Source organism: the organism of the source record quoted next, unplaced genomic scaffold (genome assembly GCF_019419815.1).
Source record: "Pyrus x bretschneideri cultivar Hongxiangsu unplaced genomic scaffold, Pyrus_bretschneideri_v1 Contig7, whole genome shotgun sequence".
Taxonomy (NCBI): Eukaryota; Viridiplantae; Streptophyta; class Magnoliopsida; order Rosales; family Rosaceae; genus Pyrus; species Pyrus x bretschneideri.
This window is the reverse complement of record NW_025999809.1, coordinates 5,478,979-5,506,639: the sequence shown is the minus strand read 5'-3', so window position 1 is coordinate 5,506,639 and position 27,661 is coordinate 5,478,979. Positions and strand designations below refer to the sequence as shown.

The following is a 27,661-nucleotide window of genomic DNA, read 5'->3' as shown; positions in this document are numbered from 1 at the left end:
ATGGGCAAAGGTGTTGTCTCCGACGAGGAAGGTTAGTGTAATGCATCTTTATTTCTCTCGTTTCGTATAAAATACGCTGAAAACCCTAACCCTAATCACGTTTGCTCAATGCTTTCAGAGGAGATGATTCATGGAGAGGACGACGACAGGTCGCTTGTTGACAACGTTGCAGTGGATGACTCTGACGGTGGTGGTGACGGTGACGACGTGGAAGATGAAGAGGAGGAGGGCGGTACGGGCTTCAATTGTTTCTTCTTGAATTCGCAATTTTGGACATTTTGGAATTTTCTTTGTCTGTGAATTCTTCTTTCTTGTGTGCAATGTGCTTCAACCTTTGTTTAGTTTTCCTCGTTTATTTTATTCGCTATTATTAATGAAATTTGACTCTAGTGCACTCTTTGCAGAAGGTCTGGATGAATATGAGAAGGATGATTTTCTAGTGGATGATGTCGAGGAAGAAGAGGAGGAGGAAGAAGGGAGGGCGGACAGTGATGAAGAAGAAAAACAGAAGAAGAAGAAAAAAAAGAAAAGGTGAATGTTCAATACCCTGAATCGGAGCAATTATCTCTCTCTCTCGAGTTTTCCCATTTCTTTTTCTCTTTCAAAAATCTTGTAGCAATTGAACAGAAGGCTAGTTATAATTCTTTTGTATAATTCTTTCCGTGTCAAATTTTCTAGGGAGGAGTATGTCCTTGACGACGATGACTATGATCTCCTGGAGGACAACAATGTGTATACCTTCCGCAGAAAGGTTCTGGTTCTGGTTCTGGACATAGTCTACATCTCTTTATAGTTTCGGTTGCATTTGAAACTAATTCATTTAGTTCTTCTAAAGTTGTTCGTGATATGGATTTTCTTTTTCTGTCCAAACAGTCTCAGGGGAAATTTAAGCGACTGAAAAAAGCTCAGAGGAACTCTGAGGGGGTATCTGATGGGAAGACGATTGAGCAAGCTTTATTTGATGGTGAAGAAGGTATGCCTATCTCTACATATGTAGAACTTGACTTGTAGAATAATCAATATATGAATCTGATATTTCTTCTTGTTGATTTTACACTATAATCCTACAGGTTATCCGCTTGAGGACATTGCAGAAGAGGAGGAACCAGAAGCAGAAGCCGATGGAGATGTTGGTGAAGATGATATGGCAGACTTTATTGTCGATGATGAAGAATTTGATGTGACTGGATCTCCAGTGAGACAGGGGCAGTTTAAGAGAAGAAAATCTACAAAGGCACCAGAAGTCCTATCATCTTCTTTGCAGGAAGCACATGATATATTTGGTGATCCTCAACAACTGATAGAACTTCGTAAGCAAGGTTTGGATTCCGGCGAATGGAGGAATATGAGGATTAAAGATCAGTTTGAACCTAGTGTTCTTTCTGAAAAGTATATGACAGACAAGGATGAACAGATACAGGCGCTTGATGTTCCGGAAAGAATTCAGGTTCTTTAGTTTGCCCTTCGTGAAAATATATGCTACAAATCTCAAATTTCATGTCCCAAACCATGACCGTATTTACTTTGTACAGATATCTGAGAAATGCACTGGTTCTCCTCCACTGAATGCAAAAACTATAGATGATGAGAGTACCTGGATATATGATCAACTTACGAGTGGTATAATACCCTTCTATGGCACGACAGACTTGGGGAAATCTATAAGCAGGGACGACATCAGAATTTTTTGGAGTTGCACCATGTGCAAATGTTCGATGTTAGTATTCTCATTCATTTTGACGCACTTCTGTTCATTTATCTGATATTTATTGTATGGGATGATCATTCTCTCCTTGTTTTCAGATTCCCTTTATTGCTATGTATCGGAAAGAGGAGTGTCTAAGCTTATTGAAAGATCCCAAACACCTTGAATTGGAAGACGAAAACCAGGACAAAAATAAAAACAAACCTGAGTTAAAGTGGCACAGATTACTTTGGACGATTCAGGACTTGGACAGAAAATGGCTGCTGCTTCAGAAGCGAAAAAGTGCATTGAAATCATACTACAAGAAGCGGTTTGAGGTAGAATCTCAATGTATATCTGAGGAGACCAGACTCACATTGAATCAGCAGCTTTTTGAATCAATTATGAAGTCACTTGAGGCTGCAAAATCAGAGAGAGAAGTTGATGATGCTGATGCCAAGTTTAACTTGCATTTTCCTCCGGGCGAGGGTGGTGTGGATGTAGGACAATATAAGAGGCCGAAGAGGAAATCACTTCATAGTATCTGCATCAAGGCTGGCCTGTGGCATGCTGCAAGAAAGTTCGGCTACAGCTCTGAGCAATTTGGACTGCAATTATCACTAGAAAATATGAGAATGGATGAGTTGGAGGATGCTAAGGAGACACCAGAGGAGATGGCTTCCACCTTTACATGTGCAATGTTTGATACACCTCAAGCCGTGCTCAAAGGAGCTAGGCATATGGTATGCATTGTTCATTGAAACTTTCATAGAAATTTTAGGTTGAAAGTATTTTGATGTTTCTTTATGGCTTCTTTCAGGCAGCTGTTGAGATAAGTTGGGAGCCATGTGTCAGGAAGTATGTTCGAAGCAATTACTTGGATATAACTGAGATATCAACAAACCCAACACTTGAAGGAAATGTTGCAATAGATGCTTCTCATCAGTTTGCAGGGGTGAAGTGGCTGAAAACAAAGCCATTAAATAGATTCGAGGACGCGCAATGGCTGCTTATCCAGAAGGCTGAAGAGGAGAAGCTTCTTCAAGTTACTATTCAGCTGCCGGAAGACAGACTAAATAAGTTGATCAGCGACTTTAATGAGTACTATCTTAGTGATGGTGTTAGTAAATCTGCACAACTGTGGAATGAGCAGCGGAAGCTGATATTGCAGGATGCACTTTTTAATTTCCTTCTACCTTCAATGGAGAAAGAAGCAAGATCCCTATTGACTAGTAGAGCAAAACACTGGTTACGTGTGGAATACGGAAATGCTTTGTGGAATCAAGTTTCTGTGGGACCTTATCAACGGAAGGAAAATGATAGTAGCTCAAACAATGAAGCTGCACCGAAGGTCATGGCTTGCTTTTGGGGACCTGGTAACCCAGCAACCACTTTTGTGATGTTAGATTCATCTGGGGAGGTGCTAGATGTACTTTATGCCGGGTCCCTCACTTTACGCTCCCTCAATGCTAATGACGAGAAGCGTAAAAAGGATGAACAAGAACGCATTTTGAAGTTCATGATTGATCATCAACCACACGTCGTCGTCCTAGGAGGTGTTAACTTGTCTTGTACTCGCCTGAAGGACGATATTTATGAGGTGAGTTTTATTATGGTAATCATTTTGTTCACTGGGTTGTGTGTATTACGATTCTTTTTCTCTAGGAGTAGTGTAATATTTCTTTCTCTTCTTATATAGCTTCTCTTGTGATGGTGTATTTATTTAATTACCTTTTTTTGTGGAGGGGAGGAGGAAATGATGGAGCAATTTTACAAAAATTATCACCAGCCTTTTCTCTGTATGCCTTGTTCATCTTAGCAGTTAAAATTCAAAGGATTCTTTACCATCCTTTTTTGTGGTTTATCTTTCTTCTGATGGAAGTTTTATCTTCTATAGAAGAAGATTATTCAGTTGGAAGATTAATCTTAGTACAAATAATCAGATACGAAATGAAGAAATGCACTTTCTTATTTATGTTTTTCATTTTTATCATATATTTTCTTAATCTGTATCAAGTATATATATATTGTTGGGGAAAAACTTAGAGTACACAACTCTAACATAAGTGTTGGAGAGACAACACAAGTAAACAAATTACTTGTATTACACACACAAAATATTACAACACACAAACTCTCAAGGACACTCTTTGAAGTTATGACACTCACTTTTTCTAGAGACAAACTCTAGACCACTCATACTCCTCACAAGACTCTTCTTAATTGATACAAATGATGTGGATGCCTTCTCCTTTTATAGGCATGGATGGAACCTTGAAGAAGCATGGAAACATCATGCTAGAGATATCTAGATAATTCCACTAACTTCCTAAGCTAGAATTATCTACACCAATCTTGCATGTTTGTGGAAAGCTCACCATTCTTCTAGACTCTTCCACCAACTTGAACTTTGCTAGAATTCTCTAACATGTGTTTGGATCTTTCTTTGTCCATGGGTTGGATCCATCTTGGGCCAAGGCAAGATTACACTTCAACATAAACACCAATTGGGCTGGTGTTGATCTTCAACACTCCACCTCAACACCAGCTCATTCTTTCCTCCATGACGAGTTGACGACGAAGCTTTTTCTTGCACACCCATTTTCATGATATGGGTTTCACATCTCTTTGCTTTGGCACTAGATTTCAAGCTTGATTTAGCTCCGCTGCAATGCTCTCTTCTCCCAAGTTTGAGCCATTCAAGTTCAGCTGCTTCTTCTTCTATGGCTATGTTGGTGTATTTAGGATTTTGCTTCCTGATTCTTGTTGACCTCCTTAGTTGTGATTGTGGAGTTGATACTTCCACTTCACTAGGTCTATCTTCTTCTGGTTGTTGATATACGCCAGCTTACTAAGGGTTTTGGGGCACTGCTTACTCAACACCATCACCATCAAGTGAATCCTCAAACTCATCTAGTCTCGACTAGATTTGAATAGTTTGCTCCCCCATCTTTTGTTGTAGCTTATCTTCAATCTCTCTCGAATCAGGCAATGCCTCTTTTTCTAACGACCACTAAGAAGATGCTTCATCAAACACCGCATCTCGTGATGTGTAACACCTTCTAGTTGTAAGATTACAACATTTCCACCCTTTTCTTTGGCTGTCGTATCCCACAAAGATACATCAGATTGCCTTCTTGTCAAGCTTGCCATGTAGGTGACTTGGAACAAATACGTAACATACACAGCCAAATACTCGAAAGTAACTAACGGTAGGTTTCATATCCCATAGTTTTTCAAAGGGTGAGACAAATTCTAACCTTGGTTGAGGAAGCTTGTTGATCACATGAGTTGCAGTTCTCATAGCTTCGGCCCAAAACCTTCATGGTACATTCTTAGCATGGAGTATGCTCAGAAATATGTCTACAAGATGTCAGTTCTTTCTTTCAGCTACGCCATTTTGTTGTGGCATGTTGGCACATGTAAACTGGTGACGTATTCTACAATCTCGTAGATACTGGGAAAACTCATTCGAGGTATATTCTCCTTCATTTTCCGTTCATATGCAACGGATCTTCTTTCCCACTTCTCCTTCGACTATCTCCTTAAACTCTTTAAATTTTGAAACTGTTTCAGATTTTTCTTTCATAAAGAAAATCCATGCATACCTTGAGAAGTCATCGCTGAACGTCACCATGTACCGCATCCCACTTATCAATGGTTGCTTGATAGGTCCGAACACATCGAAATGAACCAACTTTAACGGCTCTTTCGCTTTAAACTTCGACTCTAACACAAGTGTTGGAGAGACAACAAAAGTAAACAAATTACTTGTATTACACACACAAAATATTACAACACACAAACTCTTAAGGACACTCTTTGAAGCTATGACACTCACTTTTTCTAGAGACAAACTGTAGACCACTCACACTCCTCACAAGACTACTCCTACTTCTCACTCTCACTTAGTCTTCTTAATTGATACAAATGATGTGGATACCTTCTCCTGTTATAGGCATGGATGGAACCTTGGAGAAGCATGGAAACATCATGCTAGAGATATCTAGATAATTCCACTAACTTCCTAAGCTAGAATTATCTACACTAATCTTGCATTTTGGTGGAAACCTCACCATTCTTCTAGACTCTTCCACCAACTTGAACTTTGCTAGAATTCTCTAGCATCTGTATGGATCTTTCTTTGTCCATGGGCTGAATCCATCTTGGGCCAAGGCAAGATTACACTTCAACACAAACACTAATTGGGCTGGTGTTGATCTTCAACATATATCAAATCCGTATCTGGTTTACGTGATGCTTATTTTTCTCCCTTTCATTTATCAGATAATTTATAAGATGGTAGAGGAGCATCCAAGAGATGTTGGGGCTGATATGGATGGCCTAAGCATTGTACATGGGGATGAATCTTTGGCTCGCCTATATGAAAATTCTCGGATTTCATCTGATCAGCTACCTATGCAGTTGCAGTCAGGTATAAATATATGTTTCCGACCTGAGTTTTGTGTTTATGAAGATGTCTTGCGGCTGATTTTGATTTCTTCTATGTTATCAGGCATTGTCAAGAAGGCTGTGGCTCTTGGGCGTTATCTTCAAAATCCATTGGCCATGGTTGCCACGCTTTGTGGACCAGGACGAGAGATCTTATCTTGGAATATCAGCGCTTTTGAGCACTTTCTCACCCCGGATGAGAAGTATGAGGTGGTTGAACAGGTCATGGTAGATGTTACAAACCAGGTAGGCATTGACCTAAATTTGGCTATAAGCCATGAATGGTTATTTGCACCTCTTCAATTCATTTCTGGACTTGGACCTCGAAAGGCAGCCTCGTTGCAGAAGATGTTGGTAGGCTTTGGTGAAGCAGTGTATACACGAAAGGACATGTCAAAGGACACGTCAAATCCACCAACACTAAAGGACAAGTTCAAGCGAAAATACGGGCTTGATAATAGGGTTTTTATTAATGCTTGTGGTTTCCTGCGTGTTCGGCTGAGTGGGTCGGCTGGTAGCAGCTACGCCGATATTGATCTGCTGGATGATACCAGAATCAATCCAGAATCTTATCAACTTGCAGAACAATTGGCGAAAGATGTTTATGATGTGGAAGGTCGCAATGATGATGATGATGTGGTGGGGTTCGTCAGGGAGCATCCTAAATATCTAAAAAACATCGATGTTGAAGAATATGCTAAAAGCAAACGGTGTGAGAAAAAGATAATTACATTGTACGATATAAGGAGAGAATTAATACAGGGTTTTCAGGACTGGCGTAAAAAATATGAAGAACCAACCCAGGATGAAGAATTCTACATGATTACAGGAGAAACGGAGGATACCCTCGCCGAAGGAAAATTTGTGCAGGCCACAGTTCGCAGGGTGCAAGTTGATCGTGCACAACTTGCTCTTGAATGTGGATTGACTGGTATTCTTATGAAAGCAGACTATAATCCAGATGATTGGAGGGGTATTTCTGACTTGTCTGACAGATTGAATGAGGGTGATATTCTCACTTGCAAGATCAAATCAATTCAAAAGAAAAGTTACCGGGTGTTCCTGGCTTATAGAGAGAGCGAGATTAGAAATGACCGATCTCACATTCAGAATCTTGATACCTATTACCAAGAAGACTGGAAAAGTTTACAAAGTGAGCAAGAAAAAGCTCAGAAGAGTATGCAGCTTGAAAAGAAGAATTTCAAGCCAAGGATGATCATTCATCCTCGCTTCCAGAATATATCTGCAGATGAATCGATGAGGGTATGTTTTAACTTAGCTGTTAGTTTGAATTATGTAGGATAGTTTAGTTCTGATTAGTAACCGCTTGTGTTATGCAGGTTAAGGTTGAATTGATATTAAGATTTTTCTGGTACCTTCATCTTTATTTTTGTCATTGAATACTTGAGTTATGTAGACACACATTTATATTATCCCCGAACTATTTCTTACGCTGTCATCTGTTATGTCTAACAGTTATTGTCTGATAAGGATCCTGGGGAAAGCATTTTTCGTCCTAGTTCCGGTGGGCCTTCTCATTTATCCTTAACTCTCAAGATTTATGATGGAGTTTATGCTCATAAAGACATAGTTGAAGGTGGAAAGGAAAAGAAGGACATTACGAGCATACTCCGTATTGGAAAGACCCTGACCATTGGGGAGGACACTTTTGAGGATTTGGACGAGGTTAGTATTTTAAACACAATGTGTTGTCAGAGAGTTGTACTGTATTAGTCCTAGTACTTACTTTTTCAGTTTATAACTTAAAATCCAGGTGGTGGATCGTTATGTTGATCCATTAGTGGCTCAGTTGAAGGCAATGCTAAATTATCGAAAGTTCAGAAGGGGAACAAAGGCAGAGGTTGATGCTCTTTTGAAGATTGAGAAATTGGAGAATCCTGCGCGGATAGTTTATAGTTTTGGTGTATCACATGAATATCCAGGCACGATAATTCTGACCTATATTCGGAGTTCAAATCCACACCACGAGTTAGTTGGCATGTATCCAAAGGGATTCAAGTTCAGAAAACGGATGTTTAAGAAAATTGATCAGCTTGTAGAGTATTTTCAACGCCATGTCAATGACCCTCCGCAAGAGTTAGGGCCACCAATTAGGTCAGTTGCTGCTATTGTGCCAATGCGACGCCCTGCAACTCGGGGTTCTTCAGGGGCATCCGTGGGCAGTGGTTGGGGTGGTTCAACCAATGATGGTGGGCGGAGAAGCCAGTCTTCTGGCAGGGATCGATCATCTACATCGAGTTCAAGAACAGGTGAAGCTTATACAACATGGATTTGAATCTGTTTGTTTTGCTTGCAGTTCAATTAAGTACACATTGAGAAATACCTTATTTGGTTTGCAACTTCTTCCAGGCTGTTTTTAAGACTTAATCCAATGACTTGGTTTTTTATGTCTGATTTTACAGGCCGAAATGATATGGGCAACTTTCCCGGTGCAAAGGTTCAAAACTCACCGGGAAAGGAAGCTTTCCCAGGTGGCTGGGGTACCGGTGGAAGTGGAAGTGGCAGTGGCAATGGCTGGGGTGGCAAGAGCAATGACGGATGGGGTCAAGGAAGTGGTGGTGCATATGGAGATGTTGTTGATCCTAGGGCTTCAGGATGGGATTCTGACCCAAAACGAAGAAGGTTCAGATAACGAGCATTGACGATGGGCTGCAGCCGCTGCAGTGCTGTATATTATTCTCTTGATCAACCATTGCATAATTCCGGTGGTTATGACTGCCATGCAAGTTAAACTAAAGATTTTTTAGCTATCTAGAATACTACTCACTGCTCGAGGTCTAATTTGTTGAACAATTTAATTTTCTTTTTCTTTTTTTTTCGTTCTTTTTTTTAACGTTAAATTTCAAATTGAGGAAGAGGTATTAGAGCTGTGTAAGTTAATACTACAGTCTAGTGGTATTCTTCTTTATTTGTAAGTGAGAGGTCTTAGGTTTGATTCTCGCTAAAGGCAAATTTGAATTATATTATTACTAACTCATTGTGAGGCTAAACCTACCCCTGCCCTTAGTGTAGATAATATCATTTTAAAAAATAAATAAATAAATAAAACAAGAGATCTTTTCCTTTGAAACTCCCAGCACCACTCATCCCCAAACTTAAATTAGCATCTTATTTTATAGAGAAATCAATCTCTTAAATTTAAATTCTGAAGTCTAGTTTAATTTTATAAAAATGATATTATTTTATATTGCCAACTGAAGAAAATAAACTTTGACCTTTTCCTTCTCCCTTTCTTGAAAATTCATATATTTTGCCATCCAAATTCCCAGCTCACAATGATATTAAAGTTTGTAAATTAGACTTGGCATTCGCGTCGTGTTTTTCATGTTCGTATCGTTTTTGTGACACACCCCAACCCGGAATGTCCACTAGGACTTCGAATCGAGTTGTACTGGCCCGGGCCAGGATGTGACATTTCGTGTCATACCCGATAGCTTAACAAGTCGTGTCGTGTAATACTAGTTAAAGTAAACGGGTAATATGACCAGACCCAAAATCAACCCGTTAATATTATTAGGTAATATGACCCGATCCGTTACCCGTTAAGAAAAATATATTTTAAATCAATAAAAATGAAAATGAAAAACATAATTTGACTAAAAAAAATGTAAAACATAATACTAAATTAGTATATACATACTAAATTTCGGAGTTGACCCCTTCATTAAAGTTGTAAAACTTTTCATTACAAGTGATTACATTTTTCACACTTCTACAATAATTATTATTAATTTTATTAATTTTTCACTCAAATAAAAAACATTGTTCATGAGATTTGGAGGGTTTTAAAAATCTAAACAACCACGTAACCATCGTCTAAGTGTTGAGGATGCAATTATAAACATTTATTATGTTTTCACATCTTTCAGACTTAAACATTAATGATTATGAATTTTGTTTATTTTGAACTCCCTTAAAAATACTATTCATGAGAGTTTGTATGATTTTAAAAATTCAAACGATCATATATCCATTCTCAAAGCGTAGAGGATGCGACTACGAGCGGTTGCATATTTTTTTCATATTTTTTGCACATGTAAATTAATTATTATAATTTTTTTAATGTGTTTGGTATTTTTAAATTACTTGATATTTTTATTTTTAATGTGTTTTTATGATTTTTAATCTCAATATTTGCCTATAATATACTATAAAAATAAATAAATAAAACTTAAATTTTAAAATTTATATAGAATAATAATTAATAAACAATATATACATATTCATTATATCTATTGCATTTTATAGTAAGTTTTTTTTAGTAGTTTAAAATATTAAAATTATCAAAATAACTTTTTTCTTATCATGTCGAAACAGGTTACCCACGTGTCACTCTCGTGTAAACCTATTAAGGACCCATTATTAATGGGTTATTATCGTGTGATCCGATAATGACCCGATTAATTATCGTATTGACCCGAAACCCATTATTTTCATGTCGTTTACGTGTCGTGTTAACGGATCGTGTAAGAAATTACCAAGTCTATTGTAAATATCTTTGTTCTCTTCAAATTTTTACAAACTTTTTAAAATATCATATATTTTGTTCTCCATTCCTAATCCATTCATCTCATTTTTTGTTTGAAAATTCCCAACTTATTCTATATTAACTTGGATTATGCTAGAGAGACTATCTACTTGAGTCATATTTTGAGACCATGTGATGATATTGCAGTTAATGGTTAGACTGTTTCTTTAAATCATTAAAGAAGAAATCTAATCATCAACTGTCACATTATGTGATCTCCAAAATATGATTTCCCTAGCATATTTCATAGACATGATATTGGAAGTTTAATTTCTCTTAATCCTCTTTATGTTTGATTAAATACTTTCTATATTGGCTTGATATCGGAAGGTTAATTTCAACATGAAAAAAAGCATTTAGGCCTCAAAAAATTTAATTAGCTCACTAATCAAAGCATGTATTATACTCTCTTGTAAATACTATCAATTTTTTAAAATATTTATGTGAAGCTCATTTTAACATAAAATTTTGCTTCCGCCATGGGTCCCACTAATTAAAGAATAAAATTAAATAGAATTTCAAATTCACAACTGTTTTACTTGACTCTCTTTTATCCGCCTCATTCTTTCTTGTCTCTCTCTATTCTCGTACAAATCTCTTACTTTGTCAGAAATTCTACGAACAAAATGGTTTATGAGTCAACGTTTGCCATAAAAAATTTGGAGTGCTTTTCAAAAAAGGTTTGTAGTTTCTTTCAATAAAAACAAATTAATAAAAGTGGAAGCAAGGCCTATAATATGAAGAGAAGATTTTAGAATTGGTCCAAGAACTTCCATACGTAAATTAAAAGAAAAAATAATAAAAAAGATTTAAAAACTTTAAGTTTTAACGATAAGGACAAAACAAAGAGTAAAATGAATAGTACAGGGAGCTTTTTGTTAAAATTCCCTAAATTAAATTGACAAAAAATGTCATGGAAATGGTGCATGCATGTCTCGCTCTCCAGTTCACTTCAAACTCTGTTGATTTAATGATATGGTACGAACGTGGCACCTGTTGAAAATTTTAATAATATTAAATTTATATTTGAATGGAAATTAGAAGTGATGCCTTTTGGTGAAAAGATGTGTTTATATTGCAACTTTTGACTCTTCATGAGTAGTCACATGCTTTCCAAAGAAGCATCTCAAATTCTATAAATTTAGTAGCGCCTATTATCACGTAATAACTTTTAATCATACATATATTGCACTAAAAATTAGAGAGTCTACATTGAGTTTATGTGAGAGAGTATTCAACACTATCGTGGTTCATGGAGGCTTGTGATTTGGAGTGCTATTATTACAAGGACATAGTCGTTGTATCTTGAGAGACAAGCGTCGATCAACCATGAGCACCGTAGTGAGGCGTAAACTTGTCTTAAGGATAGAGTGACTACACTTGTCTCGATCGAATTTTCAGGTTTTTCCAATCCATTATGTCATGTTCATTTAACATTGGTTACTCATGTACGTGCATTAATTTTGATAAATAATTGAATGAATTATTTCATAATTTTCTATGCGACTAACAACAGTTTGAATCCTCCCTGTCACGCTTCTTAGCCGGTCATACCTCATTACCACCTCCGCGCTCCGACTTGTTGGGAACGAATCGAATTCCACATCCAATTCATCAGCATAGACGTTTTCAGCATGGGAAAGGCTAGGGGTGGGTTCGAAAAACCGAAAACCGAAAAAAACTGTATCGAAAACCGAACCAAGACCGAAAAAACCGAACCAAAAAAAAAAACCGAACCGAAAGGGTAAAACCGGACCGAACCGAATCTGGTTCAGTTCGGTTCGGTTTCTGAGGTTTGAAAACCGAACCGGACCAAACCGAACCGAAGTAAGGCAAAACGACGTCGTTTTATATTTAATTATAAATTAATAATTTTTTTTATCTTGAACGGCGTCGTTTTAGGCTAGCACTCACTATCTCACTATCGTCTTCACTTCAGTCTTCAGTTGTTCAGTCTGAAAAGAAACCCTAAACACTCCGCCGGCCTTCCCTTTCCCTTATCCTCCTCTGCAGCACTCTCACTCTGGACCATCTCCTTCCCAGCTCCGCAGCTCTTCCGATTCGTCTTCTTCATTCCCTGTGACCTGATGCAGTGCTGCGACCTGCCTCACACATCGACGCCGTCTTACTCTCTCTCAGTCTCTCACCCCCGTGACCTGTGATCAGTAACCCGCGCGCGACCCACGACTTCCTCTTGCCGTTTCTAGTCTCCAGCCTTGACCCACAAATTCCCTCATTTGCAAGGTTAGTCTCTCACCCAGTCACCCTGCTGTGTGCAGATTTTTTTTTCTCGATTTCATTGGTTCTATAGACATTTCTATTGGGTGCTATATTGCTATAACCATTGTTTTAATTTTGGTTTATAAACATTATTCAGACATTTGTAATTTTGGTTATAAACATTGGTTCTGAATCTTCTGATTAGATAAATCATAAACTCATGAGACACACTGACATAGCAGATGTTTATATGCATAATCCTGCATCAACATTTTTGCCTTTTCTGCATTTTCTGCATAATCCTCCTGCCTCTAATATAGGTTGTCCTTCATGAAATTCAGGGGTAGTTATTTCGTTTGGTGTTCTATCGATCTACCTTGGCTTTACTCCCATAGCACTCTGCCACTCTATGTACTTTAATTTTGTTTCCTTTGGGTTGTGCTTTAATTTTGTTTGGCTTGGCTTCAGTTTGTTGTATTGCATAATTTTAGTTTACTATCTACAATTACAGTGAGTGAGATTACTCTCGGTTTCAATATCTAATTGGGGTTTTTTTGGTAATCAAATTTTCAGAGCTTCATTCTTTCCTGTATCTAATTGGGTTTCTTTACAGGTACTCTTTGTTTCTTTGTAGAGATACGACTATCATTTCAAGCTTTGCAAATTTTGTGGTGATACTATTCGGTAGGTTCTTACAAATTTTATTTTTGATCTGTATTTTTCTTTCCCCAAAAGATGGTTCAATTACAGAAGTTGTGTATATAACTGTCAATGTGGCTTTCGAAAAGAAAAAGGCTACATTTTTTAGCATATATGTGGGCTCTAAATTGTTGAGGGAAATGTATCAAAACGTATGTTGAGGGAAATGTATGATTCGTATTTGACACGAGTTTCATTATTAAGATCACTTTCATTTCATATGTTACTTAACTGTTATACTAATTTTTCTCATGTATCTTTCACCAAAATTTTTATATGGGAACGAATTATCATGATTGATCAAGTTATTATTACTAAATATGTGGGCTCTAAATTAGTTACCTAACAAATTCATTGGCTCCAGCTCCACCATTACAAGCTGGATCTCAATTCAAAATTTTTGCTTATCACTTAAAAAGGGTTTTAAATATTATGCGCAGTCTAGACTCTACAAGCACATTTAAAACCGGTTTAAGGTCATTAAAATCATAAGGAAGATGCCCTATATAAAATATTAACTTTTATCATCCAATCAGAGGGTTCTTCCTCTTCGGAACAAACTCCAGCCAACTCGAAGTATGTTCTGAGGCTTAATGTCGCAATGTATGATTTGGGTGCTGCACTTTCCCCTCATCAGACCTTAAAGATAGTAAAATGCAATAATGCATGATAAAGAACCCTATATGATAAAGACCACTGTACCATTCCTAAGCTCCACATTGTTTTCCAAGTATTGCATGATAAAGAACCCTATATGATGTAAATTTCCATTTATACATCCATAATTTTCCTTAGTTTACTAACCAGTACTAGAAGACAAGCATGCATCAATGCATTTCATTCTTAATCAAATTGCATCTAACTTAGTGCAGTTTCTTAAGAACCCATTCCATTGTCATGACTTCATATTAAATTGTTAAAACATATCTACTTTTAATCATGTTGCGTAAGATTATTTAGGACTCCAGTAGCAAACAATCTGCAAGTATAACCCTTAGAAGCAAATAAAGTTGGTTATAAGAAAAGTTCCACTAAACATTGAAAATATATATTGCAGGCCCATGTTGTTTACACGCACCCACACAGAAGTGTTTCCTAGCTAAAGAAACAATGTGGTAGTTCGAGGATGAAATACAAACAATGATTTCATGCAATTTACACTAGGCTTTCAGTTATGCAGAAATTTTTCATGAGAAATAATAATAAAGCAAGCTGCTTCCATTAGTTTCATACAAGGAAAAAACACCCATAATCAGAAATAATGCTTTCCTCTCCTTCAAAGACAAGAACTTCATATGTTTTGTATCTTTGCTTTTGCATGTGCATCGTACCTTTGCTTATTATATGTTTTGTATCTTAATTAGATGAAGTCAAGTGCATCAAAGGCCTCGAGCTCAAGCTCAAACTCAATGAGATCATCAAATAGCTCCCGTGAAAAAATAAACTCACCTACTTCTACTTCATCGCAAGTAAGTTATCATCTCTAATTCTCTATACTTTCTCTATGGTTCTTATGTCTCAATTTATTTAATAATTAATTGTAATGATTCTTACTCTTATTTTTGAAGGACATTGTTGGTGAATCAACTCCACCTCAAGCCCCCATGGTGGCAACTCAACAAGCTCCTCTTACTCAACAAGGTGGCTCAAGTGATCAAGTAAGTAAAGAAGACACTCTCTTGGATTCACTAAAAAGTCATTCAAGATCTACAATTTGGGAGCATTTTGATAGGATAATTGAGGGAGGTAGAGTTAAAGGGGTGTGCAAGTATTGCAACAAATCGTATATGGCCGACACGGATAAAAATGGTACAACTAGCATAAGAAATCACTTAGCTAGATGTAGGAGCTATGGTCCTAATAAGGAAATATTTGCCGTAAATAGGCAAAAGATCTTAACCTTTGCCGGCACAAAAGATAAGTTGGAAGCTATTGGTTTTTCTCAAGTGGAAGTTACTAAGGCTTGTGTTGAGATGATAATTATAGACGAGTTACCTTTTTCTTTCGTCGAGGGAGATGGTTTTCGTCATTTTTGCATGTATGCATGTCCTTTGTGGAGAGTGCCTAGTCGTAAGACAATAGCTAAAGATGTACTTGGCTTGTTTTACTCCGAAAAGGAGAAATTGAAAAGTCAATTGAAAACATTTAGGGTATGTCTAACAACGGATACATGGACTTCTATTCAACAAATAAATTATATGGTTCTCACCGCTCATTTTATTGATGATGATTGGATGTTGCATAAAAAGATTTTGAACTTTTGTGTCATTCCAAATCATAAAGGAGAATCCATTGCTCAACTTTTGGAGGAGTGTTTGGTGGAGTGGGGCATAGAGAAGGTATTAACTATTACGGTTGACAATGCTTCGGCAAATGATTCCGGCTTAAGGGATTTGGTGCACCGAATAAGTGGGTGGGGGATTCCTAATGCACTTTTGCATGATGGAAAGTATTTGCACATGAGGTGTGTTGCTCATATCCTTAATTTGGTGGTGAATGATGGGATAAAGATGTTGAATACCGCCATACAAAGCATTCGTAATGCGGTTAGGTATGTAAGATCTTCCCCTCAAAGGTTGGAGAGCTTTAAAAGGTGTGTTAAGAAGGTGAGAATAGAAAGCAAAGGACTTGTGATTTTAGATGTGCCTACTAGGTGGAATTCCACATTTTTAATGTTAGAATCGGCTTTGAAGTTCAAGATGGCTTTTGATAGGTTGAAAGTAGATGATGGTCATTACCTTCCTTACTTTACTAAAGAAAATCATGATAATATAAGGGAGGGGCCACCTTCGACTCATGATTGGAGTGAGGCGGGAATATTTGCATCCTTTTTGAGACCTTTCTATGAAGTCACTTTAAAAGTGTGTTGTTCTAATACTCCAACAATTCATACTACTTTTGGTGATTTGTTTAAGATCAAAGTCTCCTCCTTGAAAACAAAGATAATGAATTCTTGTCTATGATCTCCATGTTGATGCAAGAAAAATATGACAAATATTGGGGTTCAATTGATGATATGAATCAATATGTTTTTATTGCACTTGTGCTTGATCCTCGTCATAAATTGGAGAAGGTGGTTGATTATTATGAGATACTATATGGCGAGGATGAGGAAAAAGTTGAAATTGCAACCAATGCGGTGAAAAATTTGTTGTTTGATTTTTACAAGATTCATGAAGAGTTGTCTTTTGATACACAACAAAGCACAAGTAGTGTTGGTAGTTCTCAATCGGCAACTACAAGTGGAGATCCTTTATCAAGCATGACAGAGATTGAAAGAAAGTTGAAAGAGAAAAGTGAAATGAGAAAAGCAAAGAGAGCCCGTATTGTGCACAATGATTTGGATAGGTATCTTTCGGATCGATTTGAAGGGGAAGAAGAGGCAAACTTTGATATCTTGAATTGGTGGAGGGTGAATGGGCTTTCTAAGTATCCTATTTTGGCACGAGTTGCAAAAGAGATTTTAGCTATTCCCGTATCAACCATAGCTTCGGAATCCTCCTTTAGCACAAGTGGATGAATAATTGATCCATATCGTAGTTCTTTGAGTCCAAAAATGGTGGAAGCTTTGATTTGTACACAAAATTGGCTTAGGTCAATTCATGTAGCATTACATCATGAGCCAACCATTGAGGAGATTGAATTTTGTGAAGAAGTTGAGAAAGGTAATTTTACTTATTCCATTTGGTTTTGTTAGAACTTAGACTATTTTAATTACATGCTTGCTTTACATCATGTTGACATGTTTCATTTTTTATTTGTATGTAGAAATGGCAAGTGGAAACTCAAACAAAGGTGCTATGTTGCCGCCTAGGCCGCCTAAGCATTGAGCTTGAGGACTTGGAAGATTTTATTTGTCCCAAGACATGAAATGATGAAACGTTGAAGGTTTATTTGACTTGTGTGATGTTTATTTTAAGTTTGGACTTTTTGAAGACTTAAACTTTGATGTTTATTGAAGTTTGGACTTTGGAAATTGGAAGACTTGATTGATGATTCTAATTGGAACTTAGAAGACTTAAACTTTGGATTCTCATTATGGTTTTGTTGTTGAATATGGTCTCTAAGGTTATGATAGTAGTAACCACTTCTCAAATGGCATATCTTTCCTTTTATGTCAAATGTAGATGTGTAAAATTGATTTCATACTTGTAGGTTTTCATGTGGATGACTTTGAAGAAGTGGCTTTGAATGTGAACTTTCATATTTCCATTTTTTTTTTAATAATTTTGGAGGGAGAAATAAAAAAAAAAAAACGAAACCGAACCGAGAAAAACCGAACAAAAAAAAACCGAAATAAAATTGAACCGAACCGAACCGAACCGAAATTTCGGTTCGGTTTCGGTTTTGAGAAAAAACCGAACCGATGAGAACCGAACCCAGCCCGAGGCGAGGGGGTGGTTGACGCGGTCTAGACCTATATCGCCAAGTCCCACTAAGGCCATGTAGAGCAAATTCATTGGGATAAAGAGGTCTGGATATGCAACCAGCAAGAGGAAAAGTGCAACAACTAAAGCTGAGATAACCTGGCGGTTCCAACTACGAATCAACTTCACCCATCTTCCCATGGCAACACGTCCTAAAACAACATTCATTAGTCGAAACAAGTTGGCTTTGCTCCGATTCATGCTCCACATATCGGAATTGTGATCAAGCATGTATTCGACCACCTCTCTGCCCAATGGCGGCTCTGCCCAGCTAAGCCTAGTGGCCACCACATTCATTGCTTGATACCTCAACGTCTCCAACTGATCCACACTCAAGGGGTTTACAAATGCATCTTTGGAAGCAGCGGCATTGTGTACGTATGCAGCATGCATGTTCCAGATTTGAAGTACTTTTAAACTGTACGCACTATTATGTTTGCCTAAAAAACAGCAAATGGGTATCCAAATTGATGAATGGCTTCCAATTGAAGCTTACCACAACAAAAGAAGTATCTATACCGTTGGCTTGTAGCTCCTGCAGTATAGCCCTGCCTTGTGTATCATTTGCAACCCTATCATTTTACAATGCTTAAATAGGTTCCTTCCGCAGAAAGAAAATTCAAAGTTACTGATAAAATTAAAGACCATGGAAATCAGCCTCGGACTTAATCCCAGACGAGCTGCACACGTTAAAGCATTGCCTGCGTTCCCACCTGCTTGAACCTACGAAACCAACCAACCCTACTTATCAAAGCCAAGCTATCGCACGATTCATGTGTCAACAACTAGATGTATTGTTGAATAAGAAGAGTATCCAAGACAACTCTAATGATCCCAAGAAGAAGAAAATAGAGCACACTCTTAAAGAAAGCTCACAAAACAAACTAATTAGCAAAGCTTTTCTTATTTAGCTCTAGGCTTTGTTTTTCCTTGGATGATATACAATGCTTGGAGACTTGGGTATTTATACCAAACCAAATGAAAGCTACACCACACACTTAATTAAACTAAGATTATTTACTACCACACAAAACCCATTAATTGCACCTAATTTTTCCACTCAACCATACCTAACATTTGTGACATTGATTAATTGTGCTAAGCACTCAACACTCCCCCTCAATGTCAGCTCTCATTCTTTGCACTGTGCTGAGCAGATAGCGAAAATTTTCGAGCTTGCCTGTACTTAAACTTTTTGTGAACAAGTCCGCAACTTGATCATTCGTCTTGACCTGTCTCATCTCAATCTCTTCTTGTAGAACCTTTTCTCTGATAAAGTGGTAGTGCACTTCCACATGTTTAGTTCTTGCATGAAAGACTGGATTTTCCGCCAAGCGAATGGCCGATTGGTTATCACAGTACAATGGTACTGGATAATCTACTGGTTGATGTAGATCACTCATCAACTGTACCAGCCATGCATTCTCTTGAGCTGCCATTACTGCTGCTCTATACTCTACTTCTGTGGTTGACAAAGATACCGTTGGCTGTCTCTTGCTACACCAAGAGATGGTTCCAAAACCAAGCTTAAACACATACCCAGTTGTTGATCTCCTGGTGTCATGATCTCCCGCATAGTCAGCATCACAGCAACCAACTAACTTGCAGTCTTCACCTTTCTTGTACAAAAGACCATAGTCAATTGTACTCTTCACATATCTCAGTATTCGTCGAACTGCTTCCAAATGAGGTCTCTTTGGATTTTGCATGTACCGACTCATCACACCAACTGCATAAGAAATGTCAGGTCGAGTCAAGGTTAAGTAGATTAGACTACCTACCAATTGTCGATACATTGTCTCATCTTCCAAGTATTTTCCTTCATGTGCACACATTTTGGCGTTTGGTTCCATCGGTGTCAAAATTGGCTTGCATTCGAGCATTCCAAACTTCCTCAATAAATCTTTGGAATATTTTTGCCGACAGAGAAATATTCCTTCTTGTGTGCGATCAATCTCTAGACCAAGGAAGTGCTTGAGTTGGCCAAGTTCCTTCATCTGGAAACGGACTGATAAATTCTCCTTCGTCCGAAGAATTTCTGCCTCATCATCACCGGTTATGATCAAGTCATCCACATACACTAGCACGATAGCTAGATTTCCTTCATTGGCTTTGACAAACAAGCTGGAATCTGCAGGTGTTACTGAATAACCACTTTGTGTTAGAAACTTTGCAATCTTACCGTACCACGCTCTTGGTGCTTGTTTCAAACCGTAGAGTGCTTTCCTTAACTTGCACACGTACTCAGGATGAGCTTCACTTTTAAAGCCCATTGGCTGCATCATGTAGATCTCCCGATCTAACTCTCCATGCAAGAAAGCATTCTTCACATCCATTTGGTATAGATTCCAATCTTTGTTAGCTGCAAGTGCAAGTAGGACTCGTACTGTTGTAAGTTTTGCCACTGGACTAAACGTTTCATCATAGTCTAGTCCGTACTGTTGAGAAAAACCACGAGCTACTAGTCGTGCCTTGTACCTCTCGATTGACCCATCTGGACGACGCTTTATCTTGTAAACCCACTTACAGGATATGGGTTTGACATCTCTTGGCTTTGGTACCAGATCCCAAGTTTGATTTTGCTCAAGTGCATCAAGCTCTTCTTTCATAACTGTTATCCACTCAGAACTCTGTGATGCTTCTTCGAACATCTCAGGTTCTGTTGCTTCTTCAATTATGGCTGCATTGGCGTATTTGGGATTTGGTCTTCGTGCTCTTGTTGACCTTCGGAGTTGAGATTGTGGAGTTGATTCTTCCGGTACACTAGGCCCACCTTCTTCGTCTGGTTGTTGATACATGCCAGTTTGCCAAGGATTCTGAGTCACTCTCTGTTCGACATCATTGTCATTTGGATCTCCTGATTCATCTGAACTTGGTTGGAGTTGGATAGTATGCTCCCTCATCTTCTGTTGCAGCTTTTCTCCAAATTCTCTAGAGTCTGGTAGCACTTCCTTCTCTGATGACCACCAAGAAGACGCTTCATCAAACACCACATCTCGTGAAGTGTAGCACCTTCCCTTGGATTTAGATAGATTTTGCAGCTTCTGTTTATCACCCGTCATATGATTTGAGCAGCCCGAATCTACGATCCAATCATTTTTGTAGTCAATGCGTTCTGGTGTTGTTACCGTGAGGGCTAATTCTTCTTCTTCCTCCGTAGCGAATAATGCTTCAGCATCCCAGCCATCTTCACTATTCTCATTCGAACTGAAAGTAGCAGTATTACTTTCAACAGGCTCTTTCTTGGTCCAACAATCTTTCGCCATGTGGCCCATCTTCCCGCAGTTGTAACACTTACCACTAAACTTTTTACTATTACCGCGATTCTTCCAAGCTCCCCCTGGACGAGAGCCTCCATTTTCTTGGTGACTTTGCACCTTTTCTCCATCATTTTTAGATCCACTACCAGTGTACCGTTTGAAGGTGCCTTTGCTTTTGTTGGTGTAGAGCGCTTCCTCTTCACTCTTCAGTGAGACTCCTCCCATTTGCTTGGCCATAGCTTCTTGACCTGCAAGCAAATTTTCAAACTCAACAAGCGATGGTTGTGTCGGCCATCCTTGTATGGCGGCAATGAACCCTCGATATTCGGGTCTCAAACCATGGATAATTATTCTCTTCATCCTGGTTTCCCCAATAGGAGCTGTTGGATCTAATTCTGAAATTTCGCGGCATATCGACTTCACCTTGTGAAAGTACTGGGCAATCGTCATGTCGCGTTGTACCATCGATAGTAGCTCATTCTCGAGAAGTTGCAATTTTGTATCGTTCCTCTTCGAAAAGAGTGTAACAAAAGTGTCCCATGCTTCCTTTGGCGTTTTAGCATCCCGAATGTGCTCCAACATTTCTTCTTCTATTGTGGTCTTTAAAGCAAACATTGATTTGCCTGCTTTAATTTTCCACTTCCGCAAGACGCCGTTAGCATCTTCTGCTGCCGGTTGTGTAACTTCACTACCACCGACAACCTCCCACAAGCCTTGTCCTTGAAGGTAAGACTCTATACACGTTGCCCACGTGTTATAGTTTTGGTTGTTGAGCTTCTTGATTCCTCCAACAACTTGAAGATCACCCATCGTATCGGCAAGACTTTGACTACACCGAACAAGCTTGAGTGACTACAGTGCAGAGTAATACACTACTCTCGACACAAAGAAGCTCCATCTCAAGGTTTGTGATAACCCCAACAATAATCTCAAGAAATTTTTTCTGATGTGGAAGATCAGTCAAAACTGCAACCACAGAGCATACTCGGAATTTCAAGAGACTTTACAACCAATGCTCTACCAAGAACGATCCCAGACCGACTTGGCTCTAGATACCAATTGTTGAATAAGAAGAGTATCCAAGACAACTCTAATGATCCCAAGAAGAAGAAAATAGAGCACACTCTTAAAGAAAGCTCACAAAACAAACTAATTAGCAAAACTTTTCTTATTTAGCTCTAGGCTTTGTTTTTCCTTGGATGATATACAATGCTTGGAGACTTGGGTATTTATAGCAAACCAAATGAAAGCTACACCACACACTTAATTAAACTAAGATTATTTACTACCACACAAAACCCATTAATTGCACCTAATTTTTCCACTCAACCATACCTAACATTTGTGACATTGATTAATTGTGCTAAGCACTCAACATGTATTACCAATAACAATACAGGATATGGTTTCATCTGCTAAAAGTGCACGAACAACCGAGCTACAGATAAACGAAAGAGGTCAACGTTTAAGGGATTTCAAATTAGACATTGGTTGTTAGTGTCGTCAAGGTTTAAGGGGTTTTACTGATTAATTCATTTGGCACAAACAAATAAAGGAAAGAGGAAATCGAGGAGATCGAGGAAATATAAGTTACCTACACAGTGATTGCCGAACAATTTGACAGCCCAAAACCAGAGCCGAACGATTGGCAATTTTCTCGCTTTCTCCTCTCTAAGATGGAATTTACAACTCTTTTACTTAGACCGTCTTTTGCTTCTTTGTTGAAACTCGAAACCCTTATAATAAAAACCCATATTTGTTTTGAACAAATAATATTTCTACACTAAGGGAATAGGATGACTTAGTCTCACAATGAACTAATAATAATGTAGTTCAAACTTAGCTTTAGCGAGAATCACCCCTAAACATTTCACTCGCAAGTGAAAATGAATACTACTAGACCTAGTACTAAGTCAAACCCCTATTTAAATTCATTTTACATCTTTCAGTTATTGACACGCCCCGACCCCGAGGTCCTAGGGACATCGAGATGGTCACGTGCTGGCCGACACCCGAAGGGTGACGAAAGCCATTTAATTTAAACGAAAACTGAGAAATAAGCTAAAATACGCAATAGGGGCTAATTATACAAATAAAAGTTCAACTTCTAAGTATTGAAATTAGGTAAATACACAACACGTCCAGAGCATAAGTCTATTACAGAGTACAAGCAGAAACTAAGATAGAGAAGTGCTACTACAATAGATGGCGAAACGGAGCGAATATAACACAATATCACTGGTATGGGAATGCCTCGTAGCTCAGATCATATTCCTCGTTCATAGGTTCTGAAGGGGACGCAAAACAAACATGAGTGGACCAAGTTAATATATATATATATATATATATAATAAAACAGTTATCAACGTACTAACCCCCAGGTTTTATGAAAACACAAATATAATGATAAACATAGGTTTTCCGAAACCTAGCATGTTGTGCAATGCCTGAAATCATAATTTGCATAAAATAATAAACACTAGTGAATGTCCGAAAACTCTTCAGGCCTTATGCCGGCTTCCTGTCTCTGAGCAGACAGTCAGAGGAAAATACACTTCAGGCCCCATGCCGGCTCCCCGTCCATGTGCTAAATAGCCAGAGGAAACACACTCTAGGCCCTATGCCAACACCAAACCATCGCCCGGGACGGACCGGATCTATCCCTACGTCTTGTAGCCGAAAGGACCACTAGGTAGGTACAAAACCAGTTAACATACATACATTGAAAAACAACTTCATAGTATAAAGTCATCCATCATCTATACTATAAAGAAGTGTTCTAAACATGTTCTACATATCATATCGTCATCCATCAGATATTCTATAAGAACATGGGTTATAGGAAAAATAGTAATAATTCAAACTAGCCTCAGTAAGCATGTTATCTCAAAGCATTTCGTAAAACATAATTGTGAAATCATGTTTTTCTATGTATGCATTTCTACCATTAAAACATGCATTTTTTTTAAGGGGTCCACTCACTGTACACCGTTGGTGCAAGCCGTACCAAACAAAAATAACGGAATCACTGCTAAAAATCGCACCTAAACACACAATTGGTACTTTCAGTTAAACTCTACTCAAACGATCGAATTTGGGAAAATGGACATTGGAAACGGGTTTAGAACGTCAAAATTAGCCTATGAGGGGTCCCGCATGAAAACCCAAAAAGTCAACCCCGAGGTCAAAGTCAACATTAACCGTTGACTGGTCAAAGTCAAAAGTCAACGATGACCGTTGACCCAGTCAACAGTCAACGGGTCATGGGTCAACCCGTTAGAGTCAACCCGGGTCAACCCGGTTTAGGGTTTGGGTATTGGATCCGGGTTTGGGCCTTAAAGTTTGGGTTAGGAAAAATGGGTTTAGGTTTTAGGTGGGATGGGTTAGGGTTTTAAACCACACGGCCCGAAGGCCCAAATAGAAAGGGTTTTGGGTTTGCTAACACGACCCTAAGGCCTTTAGGTCTTAACGAAATAAAATAAAAATAAAAACGGAAAGGGTTAGGGTTTTGGGCTGAAAACCAAAACAGGCCTAAGGCCCGTGGGGGGGGTAGAAACGGCCTGAAGGCCTGGTGCGAACCGGAGGAGGACGCCGGAGCTTCCACAGCTCCGGCTAACTTCTAACGTGCAAACGAGACCCCGATATAGGTACCAAAATGAAACACTAGACGAGAGGAGTACTTTTATACCTTTGGTTCGCCTTAAAACGACCTGTGGTGGTCGGAAAACCCCTCGACAACCACAAACTCACCAGAGATAGGTGTGCCTTGTCCCGTGCCAAACTCACTCCAAAACATTGGAAATAATGAGCCCAAACTCAGTAAAACACATCCAGGCAACGACTAACATGAATAAAAGGGAAGAAACAAAGCTTACCCAACCGGAAAAACAATAAAACTCGCCGGAGATGCTCGGTTCCTATGTCCTCCCAGCGACGAGAGCAAAGGGGAAAGAGAGAGAGAAATGAGGTTTGATGGCGATGATGGTGACTATCTCCCTGAGTTGGTGCAACTATGGTTGCGTGTGCACTGTCACGGTGTAGGAGAGGGAGAAAAATGAAAGGATTTCGAAAGAAGGAAGAAAGAGTGCAGACAAAAAAAGAAAAAGAAGAAAAAGAAATAAAAGGAAAGTCACGGCAGGTGGGGGACAAAAAGAGAAAAGAGAGGTGAGTTAGGGTACTGCCACGTGGCAGCTTAGGGATAGGGTCAAATCTAAATTTCCAGATCTTGATTGGGTGAAAAATTAAGGACTAAAGTGATAATTCTATAAATTTTTGGGGAGAATTACAGAATTACACTTATAAGCAGGGGTGGGTGTAACAGTAGGGCAAGGAGAAAGATTTTTCCCTTTTTTTTTCAATAAAAAAAATTATATGAAAATCCACCACAATCCACCAAAATCTACAAACTAAATCCATTCAAATTCTTTAAAATCCATATGAATTTTGTAGGAATCTTAAATCCTCCAAAATCCTATCAAATCTATCACTTTTAAAAACCATTAAAATCTTAGTTTGACTACACCCCCTAAAAACCGAATGAAAAAAAAATAAAAAATAAAACACGTGGCATAGCTTCTTCAAATTGGAAGGCAATCACTCCCCCCCGCGCTTAATTGTATATAAAAGAAAGTGAGGTTCAAATCTGGTTCGCTCACTCTCTATATGTCTATCTTGCAGGCAAGAATCATCCATGGAGGAAGATGAGAGCGAGATCGGCGAAGCTGCAACGACAGAACACCGTAAGTCCGGTTGTCGTTCTCGAAACTGATTTCGAACGAGGATTTGGCTGAATTAGGATGATTTTGATTAAAATTTTCGTTTTAACCTGCTGAATTAAGCTGCGCATATTGAAATAAGGATTTGAAAAAATAATGTTGATTTCAGTTGCAGCCAAAGGTGCCGTTGAAGTGGAAGATGAGAGCAAAATCAGCGAAGCTGTGACACGGAACATTGTAAGTCCGATAATCGTTCTTGAAAGTGATTTCGAATAAGGAATTGGCTGATTTAGGATGATTTTGAATTCGATTTTCATTTTGAACTTGCTGAATTGAGCTGCGCATTGTGAAATTAGGATGAAAAAGGTAATTTCAAATGAGGATTTGGCTGAATTAGGATGTTTTCGGTTTCGATTTTCGTTTTAGCTTGCTGAATCTCAGTGTGCGCATGTTTAGATTAGGATGAAGTGACTTGGAATGAGGATTTGGCTGAATTAGGATGATTTCGAATTTCGGTTTAAGTTGTTGAATTGAGCTGCGCACTTAATGAAATTAGGGTTTGACTAAATGATGTTGGTTTCACTTCCAGCCCAAGGTACGGTTGAAGTAGAAGAGGAAGAGCAGAGCCAAATAGACGAAGCGAGGAAGCCCTTGGCCAAGCTGCCAAAAAAAGTAAGAAAGAAAGATTAGTGGTTTCATTTTTTCAAAGATGGGGACCGTGACCCGAGACCGGGAAAAAAGGCCAACTTCATTCATATCCCGCAAGAAGAATTTGACGTGAAGGATGAATACTACAACCTCGAAACTTCGGCACCGCCAGGTATGCGGGTTGAGTTCAACAAGGACATTTCCATTCCAAGAAGCTCTTGTGTTTAGCCCTCAATCTCATGTAGTAATCTCTACGTCCATTCCAAGAAGCTTTTGGGTATCAATACATATATGATTGATTGATTGACAAGTAACTTTTTTTCTTCTTTTATGTTTCTTATCTTCAACTTAAGACTTTGTGGATAGATTGATTTAATTGCCTTCCTTGTTGTTTGTTTATTGTATCAGTTTGAGATGCAACTCTTATGTCTTATCCTTGCTTTTAATGTGTGTGTATATATATATATACTATGATTGATTGACAAGGTTTTTGGGTAAGCCAAATTTTTTAGCCTAAAAAATTTTAGCCAGAGATTATTAAAGAATGAATTTAGGTTAATTTTTTTCTTAAATTAATTTTAAAAAAAAATGTAGATTATCGTAAATTAATTTTATGAACATTTTAATCTAAAAATATTTAAATTCCGATAAATATTAAAAAATCACTAAATTTTCCACAAAGCAAGCCTTTAACTTTCACCAATCTTTCAACTTTTACCAACCGTTCAACACCAAACTTTCAACTTTCACCAACCTATCAACTTTCATCAATCATCATCTATATAAACACAGGTCCAATATTAGTTGATCTCACAATCTTTCAACCTTCAATCATTCTCTATATTCACCAATATTTCAACTTTGAAAGAGTTTTTGTTTCCTAAAAATCTTCAATATCTCATCAACGAGTGATAGAATAAGGCGTAGCAGGGCAATGCAGATGGCACAATACCAAACAAGGCTTAACATTGAGGATGCATAATTGATCAATGCCGAAGCTGAACTTG

The 27,661-nt window shown here is 38.2% G+C and overlaps 1 protein-coding gene across 1 annotated transcript; it reads left to right on the top strand.

The window, feature by feature from the left end:
• On the top strand, nucleotides 1–8,789 carry LOC125472550 (transcription elongation factor SPT6 homolog). Its single transcript, XM_048574190.1, has 14 exons — nucleotides 1–31; nucleotides 119–199; nucleotides 405–531; nucleotides 679–763; nucleotides 874–973; nucleotides 1,071–1,447; nucleotides 1,533–1,721; nucleotides 1,804–2,427; nucleotides 2,505–3,299; nucleotides 5,972–6,119; nucleotides 6,201–7,399; nucleotides 7,613–7,822; nucleotides 7,911–8,406; nucleotides 8,560–8,789. Exons 1-14 carry the CDS (start codon nucleotides 1–3, stop codon nucleotides 8,787–8,789), a joined length of 4,692 nt encoding a protein of 1,563 aa, XP_048430147.1.
• Nucleotides 8,790–27,661: the final 18,872 nt, after the last annotated feature.